Source organism: Labrus mixtus, chromosome 13, assembly GCF_963584025.1.
Source record: "Labrus mixtus chromosome 13, fLabMix1.1, whole genome shotgun sequence".
Classification (NCBI taxonomy): domain Eukaryota; kingdom Metazoa; phylum Chordata; class Actinopteri; order Labriformes; family Labridae; genus Labrus; species Labrus mixtus.
In genome coordinates, this window is record NC_083624.1 from 24,496,852 (window position 1) to 24,511,976 (window position 15,125).

The 15,125-nt window shown below is 39.7% G+C and overlaps 1 protein-coding gene across 2 annotated transcripts in view; it reads left to right on the forward strand.

The window, feature by feature from the left end:
* Window positions 1-1,978: 1,978 nt before the first annotated feature.
* The window catches only part of galnt13 (UDP-N-acetyl-alpha-D-galactosamine:polypeptide N-acetylgalactosaminyltransferase 13), a 36,114-nt gene continuing 22,967 nt past the window's right edge, over window positions 1,979-15,125 (forward strand). The window contains exons 1-3 of one of the 2 annotated variants that reach the window (XM_061054327.1): window positions 1,979-2,448; window positions 5,995-6,279; window positions 12,990-13,158. In XM_061054327.1, the coding sequence (XP_060910310.1) occupies window positions 6,138-6,279; window positions 12,990-13,158 (311 nt within the window). In that variant the 5' untranslated portion in view covers window positions 1,979-2,448; window positions 5,995-6,137. The remainder of the gene's footprint in view (window positions 2,449-5,994; window positions 6,280-12,989; window positions 13,159-15,125) is intronic. The other variant, XM_061054328.1, reaches the window with a different exon arrangement.

The following is a 15,125-nucleotide window of genomic DNA, read 5'->3' on the forward strand; positions in this document are numbered from 1 at the left end:
CTATATTTTTAAGTGAGTTATCTCGTTAGTGTTGGAAGATTATAACTATGATTTGTTCAGTGAGAGGATGTCATAATAACTGGAAAAAGACATAAGTTGTTACTGTATGAACACATAAAGATAACCATAACCAGTCTCATTGAGAAGTGGTGAGACTCATCACCAAGGTCATCGATAAAAAGGAGAAGATGCAGATGATTATAAAAGAGACAGAAAAGCCCATTTGTGGGAACATATCACATTTGTCGCTGCTACATGATCAAAAGCAGAGATCCAGCTGGTCTATCATGCAACATGGTGGTTCGATTTTTGAGGCTTGTCAAAAAAAAATACTTTAAACTATCACACTTTTTAAAAAGCCATCTAGCAAAAGTGCTGTAACAAAGTTTTGCATTTTTCATGAAGATAAATAAGCATGACACAAGCCCCAGATAATTACCATGTGCAGCACCGCCCCTGCCACAGAAGCCTTTATTAGTCAACTATTCCTTTACAGTCGTTTCAGTTGAGTTACATTTAAAAACATATCATTTAAAACATAGTTTACAGTTTGCTTAATTGACATTACATCAATATTATCTTGAATCACTGAATGTTAATCACATGATGGGCATTTGATCTCTGACATTTCCCAGAGGCCAATGCAGCACTGAACGTCCCTTAAGAGTAGCAGCAGATGGCAGTATTGTTCAACATGATTCACCAAAGGCCTGCCATGTAATGTAATATTAATGTTACTGCCAATCTGTCAATATCATTTTATCAGCCATAGTTTTTATTTTATTTTGTCTTCATTCATTTGTTTATTCAACAGGGACCGATGGAATGAACATTACTTCATATGTAAAATACAAAATAGGTTTCTAGCCATGGCTCATTTGCAACCCCTATCCCGGGCTTTTAGGATTTAAACAGAAGCATTAGACATTAAAAGATACAGAAATTGTGATAGTATACACCTACAGACATTAAAATGCAATACAGATAAGAAACTAAAAGAAGGACAAACAGTAAAATAAGAAGTATAAGAGGAAACCCAGTCAGTGCTCACAGACTTGATTCAGTTTCAGCCATTGTTTTACTTGTGTCTTAAAAACCTTGAACTCTGTCAGTTTTTTAATTTCTGATGTGTTCCAGAGGTGCGTTTCTCTTACTAAGAGGAATGGCTAACCCAATATAGTTCTGTGTTTTGGTGCTCTACAAATTCCACCCATTGTAGCCCTCACTCTGGTTCCACTGTTTGGTTTCTTTACCAGCTGACAGCTTGTTTACTCACTTACAAATCAGATTTAAAAAAGAAAAGTTAGGCTACATATGACCCAATAATCAGTACACTCAGTGGAGGACTCATGCAATGTATGTAATATATCCTACTTATGTTTAGTAATACAAGTGGATTATGTGTAAAAAAAAAAAAAAAAAACAACAACATGGTGTTTGGGGAGTTTTCAGTGATGGTCAAACAAGGTTATTGAAAGTATAAAACTAATTTAAAGATAAAAAAAGACACTTTCTACCAATTTTATAAGAAGCAAGATAAATGCCCATCGTCATCAAGGCTTTTCTCCAGATACCAGAGGGCTCACATATGATGTCAGTATTATAAACTTAAGCTCAAACACAAAATGTATCAACGTGCATTCCGTTTTGTTCAATTATCTCATCAAGAAAACTAAAGCAAACATGTCTGACTCCTAAGCCTCTGAAATAGTTTTGAGAATGCACTTAGAAGTTTTAATGGAAGTTTAGACTATATATGCCAAAAAACAAACAAACCCCCCCCCCAAAAATAAAAAAATAAAATAAAAAAATAAAATCTTGATTGTTTAAATGGTAAACAATAGATAGCCTAGTTTGCATGTTGCATATAACATGCCTTCTGCCTGGGTGACGGTGTTGATTCACACGCCTACATTTACCAGACGCCCGTGACGCTCCTCTTCGAGAAGATGTGCTGAGTGACATCGCTTTGAACCAATCAGAGAGCAGAAACGACACACTAGCAGGTCGGTTCTGAGCTGAGGTTAGATTGTGCTGCGGAATATTATCTCGGCTGTCCTCTTAACCGTTATAATATTCAGCCGGAGAACAGGTGCGTTGCTAAGAAGAAGGTAACAGCATTGACCGCAGTGGCATTAAAACGAAAGGGAAAAAACAATTAATGGAGGCTGTGGATTTTCAGCGGTGTACTGCGGCTAAGCAAGAGAAAAATCCTATCAAGGAGTCCAAACAGGTACCCCGAGCGGCATTACTGGACGTACAGTATCACGCTGGATTGTAGACTACTCTGTGTTGAGATGGACTGCAACTTCACTGCGTTATTAGGAGCAGATGATAGTTGTATTTAGCCGCTGGAGAACTGGATATCGGGTCATGTTGTGTGCGTTCAACACGTTGCCTGAGAGCGACGCTGGAGCAGGTCACTGGTTCACTCCATCCATAATTTAGGTAAGCAGACAGTATCTTATTTATCACGCTTATAGCTGTACACAACACGTCTTCAGCTGCAGTCATTACGCTTTAGAAATTGCCTTTACATTATGAATGAGTGAGTAGTAGCCTATTGGTTCATAACTACTGCTGTACTAACATAGCCTGAACCTGTCACATCACACAATTCCCAAATTATCTCCTAAACCTGTAGGCTATAAAATGCACATTCACATGACATGGTTGGATTCTAGTGTGTGTGTGTGTGTGTGTGTGTGTGTGTGTGTGTGTGTGTGTGTGTGTGTGTAGCCTATGTTCTTTTCACCAAACCTTTTAAACCACCATAAGGCCAAAAGTAATCTTTGTTGTGGTTGTTTGGGTTATAAAGAAGCTACAGTCACCGGCCTAATGAGTTTATTGGGATCAGCTTTATCACCTCCTGTTTCACTTGGTAGGTGTTGATTTAGCAATATTACATTTTGGTTGCAATGCTAATATGAAGGCCCAGTTATATTACTGGTAGCCTATAAATCCTTAAAAACAGTTATAAAACACATATCAAGGTTTAGGCATACATTTATTTTAGAAACATAATTTAACATGCAATAAAAAATGCCACAACTCAGAATTTGTATGTGTGTAACACTGTTATCAATCAAGTAGTGCCCACTATCAAGTCTTATCAGCACTTGATACAAGATAAACAGTTTGTTCTGAATTCAGTATCCACTGATATTCTGTTAACAGCTTCACTGTCTGCTTGAAAGTCCTTCTAGAGAGTTCCTGGTTTGAATCCCTATGTGTATACACAACAGGTTCTTAACATGTGATTGTCTAACATTGTATCCTTGAAGTATAGCCCATGAGCATAGCACTTCAGTCTTTACCTCAACAGTCAGTGACAGAGTCAGTTTTGCCTTTGCACCATTCCAGCTTTTCTTTAACACTTTGCTGTGTCCAGTTGTATCAGCGTGGACTGTAATGAATTAGTCTTGCAATAGCATACATAGTCGAAGCACTGCGATTGAACAAACTTGGAACACTAAATTTAGCTCATTACCCTGCACCAGATATCTGACATCATGAAGGAGTGTTAAATTAACCGTCACTTCAAGAAACAGTTCGTAATGCAGGTGGTTTACAATTGTCTCAAAAGGACTGGAAAAGTGTCTTGTAAAGACTGAGGGGGGGGGACATGGTTTTAGAGATGTGTGCAGCAGATAATAAATATTCATCTGTGCAGATGCTTGGGCTAATTGACTCAGACTTCTTTGGACGTACACTCCAGCAAGCTGCTGCCAGTGGCACCGTCGGTGAAACCAAAACACGTCTCTGCCACCCGAGCACTGAAGCAGATGGTTGGAGATGCAAACAGTCAAGATCAGACAGCATTGTAATTGATCTGTCTACATTGGGAGTTTGGGATGATATGATACATACAGATTTGGATGTCAAGAGTTTTTCCAGGACCATTTAGCTGATTTATACTCATTACCTGGAAGTCTAGATCGCGCTCAGGTTAAAAGCCAGTAAATGGTGCTTTAAATTCTGAAATAACTCGCCACTCTGTGATCTGAGTCTGAAGCTCTTAATGCAGCTGGACAGAGGCTGCCTTGTTTTTTTGAAAGAGATAAGAATTAGCCCAGGGCAGCAGTGTCAGAGCCTGTGATGGACATTTAGACAGGGAGCAGAGAGGACAGTGTGTGTGTGTATGTGTGTGTGTGTGTGTGTATGTGGGGTGGGGGGCAGAATGTGGAGTACAAAATCATTACCATGCTGCAAGTGAAAGATAGGGAATTCTGTCAGATTCCCAACAGGAAGGGCTGCAGGCATTTGCCACTATTTGCAAGAGTAAATGGTTAAGTTAAACAACAAAGTTTTAACTTTATCATTTACAATTAACTGGAGGTACATTTTACCTTTTATTTTCTCTAAAAGGAGGAGTATTAAGTGGTTCTTTATGGCTGAAAGAATCTTTTTTGCATCATTCTCATTATACTTTCATAAGCCTTTCAGTCAACAAGAAAACTGTAATTTCAGTCGAGTAGAAATCCTGTTTGACAGAAAATTACGTTCCTTTTTTTTTATCAGTAAGTTGTGAGACATACAGGCCATGCCAATGAGATAGCTAACCTCTGCAAATTGCCTGTGGTATGAAAGCTTCCCAGATGGTCCGTGCAGTACTACTGATGGAGTGGACCATTAAAACCATTAAAGAGGAAATTAGCATCCTTTTAGATGTAGAAATATGGAGGATCTAGGGGTCAGTGTTATACAGGAAATTGAGGGTGACATGCAATGGGCTGTTCCTGTACAGGTCTGTGTACCATTGATGGCAGTCACACCAAGTGTTGTAATATAAAATACAGAAATGATGAGAGCAATTCTATTAAAGAAAAATATGGAGAAGCAAAAACAATCTGACCTCTCTCCTGGCTGCCTCTGTTTGGGTTGTTTTCTTATAAACTCAAGTGTGAATATTATTGCCATACAGTATTTGTCGTTTGACTGAGAGCATTTCCCAACTGTCCTGACTTTGTAAACATCTAAAGGGACATAGTTCACTCTTTCTCCTCCCAATATACACCTGAACTCACTCAGGGTATTTACCAGTACTCATGTTTGTATCAGATTAGTGCTGTCTTTGACCCACTTTTAAAGGCTGTTTTCCTTTCCTCTGTGAAATCATATTTTAATTGAAGCAGCATGATGCCAGGGTTTGCTGTGACTCTACAAACTGGATTGGCCACTTGCCATGATTAAATAAACTTACCTGATAGGAGCAATTTTTTAAGATTTTTATGATGCCAGAGTGTTGGAGCAACTGGATCTGCTTAATATAACTGAAGCCTTAACCTCTAAGCTACCGATTTATGTTTTTTTGTACTTTGTTTTTCTATATGGGTTTCTACCTATTTTATTAATCTTAAAATGACCCCTTATATTATGCATAGAACAAAATACACATGATTAAAGCCAGACAAATGTGAGATTTTACAAGGATTACAAATTATAAATATGGTTGCTGATATAGCGAATCTTGACCTAAATCAAAAATGGCACAGCTGTAATGCTCTGCAAAATGCACTGAAGACAGAGCTGAGGCTATTGCTGTGAGACCCATCATCCATTTTATATATCGTCAATGGCGCAAACACATGTGCAAATACCAATATAACTTTGATGGGCTGATATCGACCCAATAATATAGTCTGGCAGAAATATAGTTCAGGCTCATCATAGTTCTCCCAATAACAGATAACGTCCCATCATTACCCGATCCAACTCATGGTATTACATCATCTGTTCATTTTGTGATGCCTATGTTTGTCTAATATGTTCTACCATTTGTGGAATGTGACATTAACGTGAAGTACAGTACTATTAAAATGCATAAAGAGAAATCTGGAGAAGGTGATTACACATCACTTCAATATATTATATCTTTAAGTTTATTTTTTTATTAAACCATAGCTGCAAAACAAAAGTAAATTCCCATGATGCCTTCTATCTTTACTGTTACAGTGATGAATCTTCTCAACATATCTTTTCTCTCTCTCTTAGGATGACGACTGCTGGTCAAACCTACTCGCTCTCCTCCCTCGTTCCTCACCCGGTCTCCAGAGTTCAAACGCTTCGTCAGCAGACTGAGCACTTGCCCTGAACCCCTCCCTGTTCGGCTTCCTGGCAGACGTCCCGGGGAGGTGATGCGACGGTTCGTCTACTGTAAGGTGGTGCTGACCACCTCTTTAGTGTGGGTGCTGGTGGACGTGTTCCTGCTGCTCTACTTCAGCGAGTGTAACAAATGTGATGATAGGAAAGACCGCTCGCTGCTCCCTGCCCTCCGAGGTGAGTCCACAATCCCTGCTGTGACACGTTTTAATCAAGACATCGAGCTGACGGAATGTAAAAATCTGTTTTGTGTTTGTAATTGTAACCCATAGATTGTAAACGTTCGAGGATTTTTTAAATTAAACTTCATCATCTGTCAAATATCCCATCATGCAGTTCACTCAGGGGAATATATTTCCCTGCAAGGTCAGAGAAACATGAACTAAGTAATTAATCAAAACTTTCAATAAAGTGTTTTATGCTCTTCAGACTTGTAAACAAAAAGACTTGTTTGGATTGTTGGAGCTTTCTGATGTCTCTGTCCAGCATCCAGTATTCTGAGCTAGTATTTAATAGTTAATTACTTAATAGTTAATCGACCTATAGTATGGCTTGAAACAATCTGTGTGGGATTGTGTTTGCTCGTAACCCTTTCTGAGATCAAACTTAACTGCAGTGCCTCATTAGCTGAGTTCATTTCCTCACATGACCTGCAGTAAGAAGGAGTCTAAGAGGCTTGCTAAGCTGCTTTTAAAGTTGGAAGGATGCAGAGCTGCCAGCTACTGAGACTCATTTCAATACACAATACGGCGGTACATGACTCACTATGCTTATAGGAGATATTATAGTCTTCTAAATATATGATGAAAGTTTAAGAGATGTTTTTCAGACACTTTTTTTTTACCTGACACTTCAGATGTTTTGTGGTTTAAATTTTTGCTTCTATTAAGGTGTAATCTGGCAAATCTTGACATAATGATCTTAAGTCTTCACCTTATGATGGCAACATTTACCCTTGAATGATTAACACTTAAACCTTTCTGTTAGCTCATCTCTGTTCTGTTAAGTTGATGCCTGGAGGACTTAAAGTGTGACAAAGATAGGTCGTCCTTCCCTTTGTGGTGCTCTAAATATGTAAACGCCTTGCTCAGTAAGTTTGCTGGTAAAGTAGTGTCTAGTTGTTTGGCAAAGGACAATAGAAGAAATGGATGATATAACATGTAAACCTATATCGCATTTCTTGTTATGACACTGCAAACTTTGCTTTTAAGGTTTTACAAAATTGAATGGGACCTTGAGTGCTGTGATAAATATTCAGAGATTTCACCTTTCAGAGGCTTGTAGTGCATTTTTACTCCATTACATGATCTTTTGACTAGTTCAGGGACCGAGAACAGGTCTTTGCCAGCTTGACAAAATTCTGTGCTTCATATGTTATTAAAACAGGCGCTCCTTAGTAGGAGTGGGATTCACGGGGTAACCCCTGATACGATGCGATATGATGCGATACAATATGTTACGTTACGATACGTTATGTTACCTTACTCTATGCCGGTGACCTTTTAGAGCAGGGATGGGCAACTTTGGTCACAGCAAGGGCCACATTAATTTAATTCTCACTGCCAGAGGGCCAAATTGTAGGATACAAAAAACAATTACAGTCAATTATGTCTCACATTTAACTCAACATATACCAGTGATCAAATATTATTATGGACATATTTCTGGTTTTCATGATTTCTTGGCAGATTTTGTCATGTTGTCTTCATGTTTCCAATTAATTGATATGTCAAAGTTGAGCTGAGGGCTACGTTGAGGGTTGAAGGGGGCCGCATGTGGCCCCCGGGCCGCCAGTTGCCTTCCCCTGTTTTAGAGCCATGACCCCCTTATAATCAATCTCTATCCCCTTGTTTTCACACACAATACTTTTATTCTGAATTTATATCTGGGGCAGTAATTTGGTGATAATGTCACTTGCAAAGCCCTTTTCTTGATTCTCTGCTGGAATTTAAAGAAATGTCATCAGTCACTTATGGCTGTGGGTATGCTATGCTTATAATGAAAAATGATCAGGTTAAAGGTGATATTTCTCAGGTGTGATCTTCCTCTCCTGCTGTCTGTCTCTCTATGTAAATTTAACACCCAATTCTAAGTCTGTTTTTAATGAGCCTAGCCCCAGAAACCTGCATTTTATCCAAAAGCATCCTGGACATGGCAACAAAAGTATAGAAAACGTTTTCATGTTTGCTTTAAGTAGCTACATTCAATAATCAAAAACATGACATTATAGGGAGATGTTTCCTCCAGTGCCATCTCTCTTTCTCTTTGTCTCCACTTCTCTCTGTACAGTTTAGTTTAGTCTAGTTTTTAATGTAAAGGAGATCATTTTCTTGAAGCTAAACCCTGAAACCAATGTGTCAGTACCATGATGCACATACAGAAGCTGCCATGCAGACCATCCCACTGCCAGCCTTACAAGTTACATCACTGGTACAGGCGCTTTAATTCATCAACCAAACCCCAGGTAAACATATATACCTTCATTTTAAATAATGTTATTTTTTCTTCTTCTCCACAACCATCTGGCAACCCCAAGAGACCCCTAGGTTAAGAATCACTGCTCTAAACTATGGTACACCATGATATGATACATGACCATGTTTGGAAATTAGCCTTCCTAAAAGGATGTTGTTTGTACAGTGTCAGATGAATTTGCTCAACCTTCCGGCCACGATGGTGGCTAAATAAAAGTAACGTAACAGAGTGATGTGTGACAGACTGTGATGACTCTCCTAACATGAGCTCATTTACGTTTAACACATACGTACATTGATACTCTTCTGAGTCGAGGTTTAGTTGCAGCAAAATCAGCCTTTGAGAACATGTCTGCAATGGAGACTCAAACTGCCTCAAAATAATAAAGTATAATAACAAAAACAAACTTTTTTTTTTCTATTTATGAGCAAGACAAAGAGCATGTCAGTATTTTATTCAACAGTTGAAACATTTCCTCATAAAATTGCCCATTACTAGAATATTATAAGCCTTTATTATAATTGTATACGTGATTACATAATGTTGCCAGTCAAAACAAAGAGGCTGATTAAAAAAAAAAAATGGCTAGTGAGTTTTAAATCCACCAGCCACTGTTGAATGTAGGCGCAAAAGTTAGTTTCCAACCTTTTACATGACCCACGATAACCATAATATCACGATGCTGCGATAATATTAACTGAAGATTACAAAATCAAACATAAAAGGTAAAGTGCAGGATACTGTACATAGGGTGTGTGCCCTTACCATAAGGCACAACCAGCATCCTTAGACCCTAAATCCTTGTTCTTTCTGTGAGCCACAACTCACCTGATCATCAGATCAGTGTAGTGCTCTGCAGGGTGTCTGTCTCTAGCATGTTGTGGTTTTGGTGTTCAACAGAAGCTTCTCTGATATATAACGTAGTGTACTGCTAGCTGTGTTACACTCACAGGTAGTAACTGGAGCATGGCAGCAGAAGGAAGAGGTGGAGGTAAAATATGTGGGAAAGAGGATGAATCAAGCTATAATACAGCCTACAACTCTGCACCACTTCACAAACCTATATGAGAGGAGCTAAAGATAATATATGTGTGTAATGATGTGTTATGTTGTGTGTGCACACAAACTTCATGCCACTGCTAAGTCAGTTCCCCTAGTTTATCCACCCTGGTCAAAAGGTCTGGCTCTGCCTCTGATTGTATGTCTTTTTACATTTCAAACTGACAGCCATCAACTCACCTGGCATGGCAGCAAAAGTCTTTGGTAAACAGAATGGTGTCTGTGTGTCTGAATCTCACAAACAGGAGTGTAAGAGTCCAGATTAAGTCTCGTGAGACCTTTCAGTCATGACATATAGTTCAGAGAAGGTCAACATATACCAAAGAGAGTGATGAATTGCCATCTTGTCAGAATGGTGAGCTCATGAATCACATAACGGCCCAGGTATATGGCGCCATATGACAGTTTATTTTTGTCCAGCACTGAAATATTGACTTATTGTGTATCTGAAGACTCATTACCTGTGAGCGTGAGGGAAACCTTTTCACTGTAATTGCTCGGATTAAGCTGCAGGCAGAGACAGGGACTTAGATTGATTGACCGGAGGTAGGACAGCGGCCACTATTGCCTTCCTGGATGACGTCAGTCATCTTTTATAATGAATGCTCTGTGTCCGGAGGAGAACATGTTGGGCTTGAACATACCATAGAGCATTGGTTCCCAAACTTTTTGAGCCCCCTGTGGCAGATGTAAATATTTTCATGCCCCCCCTACTCTCACCATATACATCAACACAGAAACATATACAGTAGGTATATACCAGGAAATCCTTTTTTTTTTAAATTAGCCTTGCTGCTCCCCTTGCCTGTCATAGCCTCAAGCCCCCTCTAGGGGCCATGGGCACCAGTTTGGGAATCACTGCCATAGAGAGTTTTTATTCCTAGGCTCCTCTCAAATGTGTGTTAACGAGCATGGTAAGAGGTATGGTAGGGGGCACTCAGGCTACACTGCTAGCATAGATAAAGTGTCATGGAGGTAACAAAGGTTCATTCATCTGATGATTCAACTTGGCTTAGTTGGTTTGGAGCAGCTTACATAGAAAAATATAAATAAGAACACAGTGACGTACAACAAATGATATATAATAAGGGAAGCTCCTGTAGCAGCTGCAGTAAAGACTGAGATGTACTTTGACACTAATGGAACATTTCTTCACGACATCATGAAAGTGAACCCCATTTATCCTGAAAAAGTCACTATAACGTTTGACTGTTACGTGTATCACATATTGGTTTATCCATGCTTGAAAAATGATCATTTGTCTGATATTTCCTAACTTACAAGATCCAACACAGAGCCCAGGAGTGCTGTAGTAAAGTGGGGATGACAGTTTGCCTTGTTATTTCTAAGCCTGAGGACTGTCTCCTGCAAAACGCACACACACAACCGGACAATTCACTCTGACATTGTGCAATAATAATGTTATGTTGATGTTATATTATGTTTACCAAATCGACTTAGTGCAATAACATGTTACACTTTATGTGTACTGTGTGCATGTCTGTGTTACACGGAATATTACAGACTACATTTTTGTCAAAACTGCAGCTCAGCTAATCTATTTTTTTATTTTTTAAAATCTATTTTTTTAATTCTATATTGTGGTATCTATCTATTTTTTTGTACATTCTTAATTTTCTTATTTAAATTGTACTGTGTTCACTTTTTGTTTGCAATCTTTGCTCTTTGCTGCTGTAATAATGTAAATTTCCCCATTGTGGGATAAATAAAGGATTATCTTATCTGATCTTATGTATTCTGCCCATGCAGTGCACATCTGACAGTATTGTTACAAATTTAATTTGGTAATCTTTTGTCATGGCTGAATTGGAAACTGTTAATATTATATTTAAATGAACATGCATTATATTCTGTGTTGATCTGTACATATAGACTGATGCATTGGAGATCATCAAGCTGTGCTCTCGAGGTGTGTCCATCACCATTTAAGCCAGTGTCCACATGGAGAGTGTTCAGCAGCACCATAAAGAAAAGAGCAGGATCAGTTGAGGTTAACAATCCAGCAAACACATGACCTTCTCCATGAGGGGTTATAGGGAATCCTCTTAACCTGGGGCCAAGCTGCAAATGTGAACTGCATGTCCCCCTTTCATGGAAATCACTGCGTCTGCTCTGAGAGATTATTGTGAAGGAGACAATAATAAATCCAGGGAAGGTTATTTACCTTTGATGAAGGGAGCTGGCTCTGTGCAGCAGGAAAAGGAACTGTATTCCTGAATACAGGCATTTGACTGGAAGAGCAAAGAAGAAAGGATTTTGCTTTCATACTTCTTTTTCATCTATTAAAATGTTCCCCCCAAATCTCTGAATTAAAAACCTCCAAATAGATTAAATTAAAATTAAATATAGCTTACGGACTATGCAGTGCCTTAATACCCACTCAGCCCAAACCACAGCAGCCAGGAGAGAGCTTAAGCAGAGCGGCTGCACTGGCTCTATCAAATGTCTTACTATGTTCACTGATGTGTGAGGGAGCATATTTTTCTCAAAGCCTTTTACAGTGTGAGTGAGAATGCCATCACACTTTCAGTATGTGCAGTGTTATTAAATATTATTAAGGGGAATGCAGCATAATGTTCATATGTGCATAGTGCATACCCTATATACAGGTCGCAAGTGCATGAACCATTGTTAATGACATAACAGCAAATTTATCGGGAAAAACTACATTTACACTCTGGCTTTTATCTATCATAGAAAAATACAATGTGCAGAGCTTACAGGGAAAAATCCAGCATGCTTCGGCTACGCTCCTGAAGAAGCAGATAATTAACCCTGAAACTGTGATGTCCGCTTCAGAATGTGTACATCTCACATAGATGAGAACAACTCAGACTGTTTGTTGTTCTTCCCTTTTGCTATGCACTCATTTATGATTAAAGCCACACTTTTTTTTCTCAGAACATGATAATAGACATTGGTGTAATGATCAAAGTGACACATTTCCAACATCTATGGACATACAAGTGTTTTGTTTTGGATTTATTGATCTAGTTTTGGCATACTGGGTTCATAGAGTTCTTGAAAAACCACATCTCTTTTATCCCACCCCGCTGTTGAGAACAGGGCCCACAGCCAACAGACTCAGTTCAGCGAGGTCAGTTACAACTCATTACTCTCGGTCCCCATTAAGGACGAGAAGTGTGGGGCACTTGTAATTTAGTGGGCCTTAATAACTTGGTACTTCTTCTTATAATGTTTCCTTATTAACAGTCGACCTCATATAGTCAGAGATTAATTTTACAGTGCAGTTTGACATTCATTTCTCACCTGGATTCCTCATCAGATATTCTTTTTTTTTTGGTCTCCCCTCTCCCTGTGTTATGTTACAGCGGTGATATCTCGAAGCCACGAGGGTCCGGGGGAGATGGGCAAAGCAGTGAACATTCCCAAGGACGACCAGGAGAAAATGAAGGAGCTCTTTAAGATCAACCAGTTCAATCTGATGGCCAGTGACATGATCGCCCTGAACAGGAGTTTGCCGGATGTGCGGTTAGACGGGTGCGTAAGCTTCAACACCTGCCTTTGATTCACTTCACACATTGTAAGGTTTCAAAAAGCTTGACATTTTGGCTGATGCATTCTGCTTTTGGTATTTTTATCTTTTTATTTTCGGGGTATTTTCGTCTTTTAATGTGGCAGACTGTTATGCTAGGCTCACGAAAACGGTTGCAGCATTAGGACAAATGTGTTTGATGGCTCAGCAAGGCAGCAGGGGTTCTCCCTCTTTGTCAAAAAAGAATCAGCAGGGTTTCAGATGGTGACTGTGCAGATGAACTGCTCTCTAAAACCTTATTCTGCTGATGAGAGTATTTTTTTCTGTTTGTTGGTTAGCTTAGACTAGTTTTAATACTGCATTTAATGCAGAAAGATGTGTGTAATTACCACCTCTGTTTGAAGCAGAATCCATCAGATCCCTCATGTGTTTACATCAGGCCTGACATTTGAATGGGAGTTGGGTTTTGTTTACTGTCACTCAAGATCCACTTGAGCTCTTAATGAAATTCCAAGGAGCAATTTGTGCAAAACATGAGCACATATTTCAACAGCTGCTGAAATGAAACTGCACTGGCACTCTCTTGGAGACATCACTAGTGTGATTCCTGTTAAATATTAAAATACACCATAGGTTATAGGCCACAAAAATGTCCTTTTTACACACTTTCATCCTGTGGTTGAACTCTGCTATTCTTGCCTGGTAAAAGGAAAGACGCTCAGGACTTTCTACAATGCAGAGATACAAATACAAAAATTCATTTTGCCTGCATGGTGAAAAAGAAGACCTATTTTACTGAGAAAATGTGAATACTCAGCTAATTGCAACCCAGTTTTTCTGTCCATAATAGCCCCAACCTTTTTGATTATAAATATTACAGCAGCTTTATCACAGAACGCAGCTTAGCCTCGCGAAAATTCAGCAGCTCTGTGGTGAAGATCATTCAGAGCAGGCAGGATTGTCTTGAAGGCAACCTCCTGGCCTAGATGTGTCAGTCAGCCCTGTCACTTTGAATAGACAGGACAAAACCAGTGATGCTGTCTGCTCCAATAGCTTCTTTCACCCTCCGTCACCTCCCACCACTCCTCCTCTTGCTCGGGCAGTCCACTTCCATAATGCAGCTTATTCTGTATTCTGCATCATCGCCTGCAGCAACGGCCCGAGTTTGACATAGTCTCACTCTTTTGCTCTGACGGACCATCATTCCATGGACCTGCTGACATTGCTGTCAACACTGGGTTTAGTTTTCCACTTTCTCTGGGGTTATTTGTCAGTAAATCTCACATGTCAATGCATTTGCACTGACAACAGCGTTGAATAGCAGCAGAGCACACAGACACTCATACAGAGCAAAACAAGCTACAGGCTTAAAAACAGCACTGTGATTGAAGTTTGTGAACAGCCCCAGATTTTGTTAAAGGTTGGTCATCACAGCACCCATCAAGCTTACACATCAAAGTGCGCTTGTGGGTGTGTTGTGAAGCTAGCTGTCGCTTTTTACTCGATGGCTAACATGGCTACTGGGATCAAACATGGATAGGGTTAGGGCTGTTGCGTCATGCCCTTGACTGGCTGCATATAGGTTTACCATCTAGGGGAGGGACCCCCATCCCCTCTGCATCGTTTGTACGAGTGTGGAGCATGCCCAGGCGTCATGCGAGCACTGCAGCACTATATAAACTAGTATACTAGAATGTCACTTGCTGGTTTTTCAGCACCCTGTTTTTTCCAATGCCACTGCTAAACCCAGTGATAAGCTGGCCCTGGCTAGCTCATGTCGGGGAGGCATATGACGGAGGATGCAGGTGAGGAGTCACCCCCCAGTCACTGGACACTAGCAAAGCCTTCTCCACTATTAAGGTCTATTGGGCTTTTTAGCCTACCATGTGGGTTCTGGTACGCCAGACAGTGCTACACATACTGAGATACCTAACTCAGTTTTCAGAGAACTGGGGTTACTCTGGTAACCTAA